The sequence below is a fragment of the Argentina silus genome (assembly GCF_951799395.1).
Source record: "Argentina silus genome assembly, contig: scaffold_123, whole genome shotgun sequence".
NCBI classification, from domain to species: domain Eukaryota; kingdom Metazoa; phylum Chordata; class Actinopteri; order Argentiniformes; family Argentinidae; genus Argentina; species Argentina silus.
Genome location: NW_028152530.1, coordinates 105,112 through 107,611, shown reverse-complemented (window position 1 = coordinate 107,611; position 2,500 = coordinate 105,112). Strand labels below are relative to the sequence as shown.

The 2,500-nt window shown below is 50.2% G+C and overlaps 1 protein-coding gene across 1 annotated transcript in view; it reads left to right on the top strand.

The window, feature by feature from the left end:
* The window catches only part of LOC310824768 (solute carrier family 12 member 7-like), a 34,095-nt gene that overhangs the window by 24,204 nt on the left and 7,391 nt on the right, over positions 1 to 2,500 (top strand). Inside the window, exons 16-17 of the mRNA XM_083698018.1 lie at positions 518 to 622; positions 1,395 to 1,563. Of these exons, the coding sequence (XP_083554144.1) occupies positions 518 to 622; positions 1,395 to 1,563 (274 nt within the window). The remainder of the gene's footprint in view (positions 1 to 517; positions 623 to 1,394; positions 1,564 to 2,500) is intronic.

Genomic DNA, 2,500 nt, shown 5'->3' with positions numbered 1-2,500 from the left:
AAGTCACATTTATCTTCATCTGTGTCCAGGCCGCCTTTCTCAGTGTCCCAGTCTGTCTAACCTGTGTCCCGGTCTGTCTAACCTGTGTCCCTGCCTGTCTAACGTGTGTCCTAGTCTGTCTAACCTGTGTCCTGGTCTGTCTAACCTGTGTCCCAGTCTGTCTAACCTGTGTCCCAGTCTGTCTAACCTGTGTCCCTGCCTGTCTAACCTGTGTCCTAGTCTGTCTAACCTGTGTCCCAGTCTGTCTAACCTGTATCCCAGTCTGTCTAACCTGTGTCCCAGTCTGTCTAACCTGTGTCCTGGTCTGTCTAACCTGTGTCCTGGCCTGTCTAACCTGTGTCCCTGCCTGTCTAACCTGTGTCCTGGCCTGTCTAACCTGTGTCCTGGCCTGTCTAACCTGTGTCCCTGCCTGTCTAACCTGTGTCCTGGCCTGTCTAACCTGTGTCCTGGTCTGTCTAACCTGTGTCCTGGCCTGTCTAACCTGTGTCCTGGTCTGTCTCCTCTCTCCTCCAATCAGGGCAGAGAAGGAGTGGGGGGATGGCATCAGAGGGCTGTCCCTCAACGCGGCTCGCTACGCTCTGATTCGTCTAGAGGACGCAGCGCCACATATCAAGAACTGGAGGTGAGCGCCGTGTGTGTGTGTGTGTGTGTGTGTGTGTGTGTGTGTGTGTGTGTCGCTGACTGTTGGACTGAGGTCAAAGTGCCATGATAAGACACTGCAGGTGTCTGGCTCTGTCTTAAATTCAACGTCAGTCAAATGTCAATGAACTTTATTACCAACTAACAATATTCCCTGTATGGTTAGAATAGAATAACTATTTTGATTGACACACTTTGTTTAATATATATTAGATTGACACGTTCACTTACAATCGCTGATGTGAGTCTGATGTTATTGTACGAACCATAAGGAAGAATTAAAACTATCATTTTACATTTACATTTACATTTATGGCATTTATCAGACGTCTTTATCCAAAACGACTTACAACAAATACATTTGTTTAAGTAAGTGAATCATCTGAACATCAGTCATAATAAGATAAAGTAATCAATGCTCAGACCAGGGTTAGGGTTAGGGTTAGGGTTAGTACAGGGGGGTAGTGGGGGTGAAGAGGTCTTTAGGGTTAGGGTTAGTACAGGGGGGTAGTGGGGGTGAAGAGGTCTTTAGGGTTAGGGTTAGTACAGGGGGGTAGTGGGGGTGAAGAGGTCTCTAGGGTTAGGGTTAGTACAGGGGGGTAGTGGAGGTGAAGAGGTCTTTAGGGTTAGGGTTAGGGTTAGTACAGGGGGGTAGTGGGGGTGAAGAGGGACAGTTAAGATGTAGCTTGAAGAGATGGGTCTTCAATCTACCTTCAATCTATCCCATGGATCCCCCCCCCCCCCCCCCCCTCCAGACCCCAGCTGCTGGTCCTGTTGAAGCTGGACAGTGACCTGGGGGTGAAGCACCCCCGCCTGCTGTCCTTCACCACCCAGCTGAAGGCAGGGAAGGGTCTGACCATCGTCAGCTCCGTCCTGGAGGGGACCTACATGACCCGGGGGGCCGAGGCCAAGCGCTCTGAACAGGTGGGACCAGGAGTGTGTGTGTGTGTGTGTGTGTGTGTGTGTGTGTGTGTGTGTGTGTGGTGTGTGTGTGTGTGTGTGTGTGTGTGTGTGTGTGTGTGTGTGTGTGTGTGTGTGTGTGTGTGTGTGTGTGTGTTATAGCAGGTGAGGACTGACTCCTAACACAGGCAGACCTGGTGTGTGTGTGAGGTGTATATCTCTGCATTACCAGTGTTTAGTACAGCTAGTCATGGTGTGTAGAGGTACACACACACACACACACACACACACACACTCTCCAGGTTCTGTAGAAGGCTGTCTCGACTGCTGTCAGTGTTCTCCATTCACACATACAGACACTCCTGCCCCCTGCTGGACTGTCAGGGGAGGGCACAGAAATAGAGGCAGGATTTAATGGATGAGTACTCTTCATTAAGATTATTTTTTTTAAGAATATTTTTCTGGGAATTAATCTAGTGTGTAGGTGTACACCTCTCTCTCTCTCTCTCTCTCTCTCTCTCTCTCTCTCTCTCTCTCTCTCCCCCCCCTCTTCCCCCCCCCAGCTGCTATCTGACCTTGTTCTAATGAAAGCACCCAGAGGTCAATGCAGATGATGCAGCTGTGTTGTATGGGAGGTCAGAGAGTCCTGCTGCTCCTGCTGCTGATAGATACACACACACACGTACATGTGCAGTATACACACACACACACACAGGTACACACACACGCGTGCGCGCACACACACACACACACACACACACACACACACACACGCACAGGCACACAGATGCACAGGCACATGTTTCTATCATTAGTTTGTTAATGGGTACAGAAACGACCTTTCAGGAACCTTGAAGGTTGTTGAAGGGAGACTCTGGGATACGAGGGGGAATAGCTTAGTGACGCGGTCAGGAAGCTAATCCACCCCGGCACACCTATCACCACGGCGCGCGTGACATCA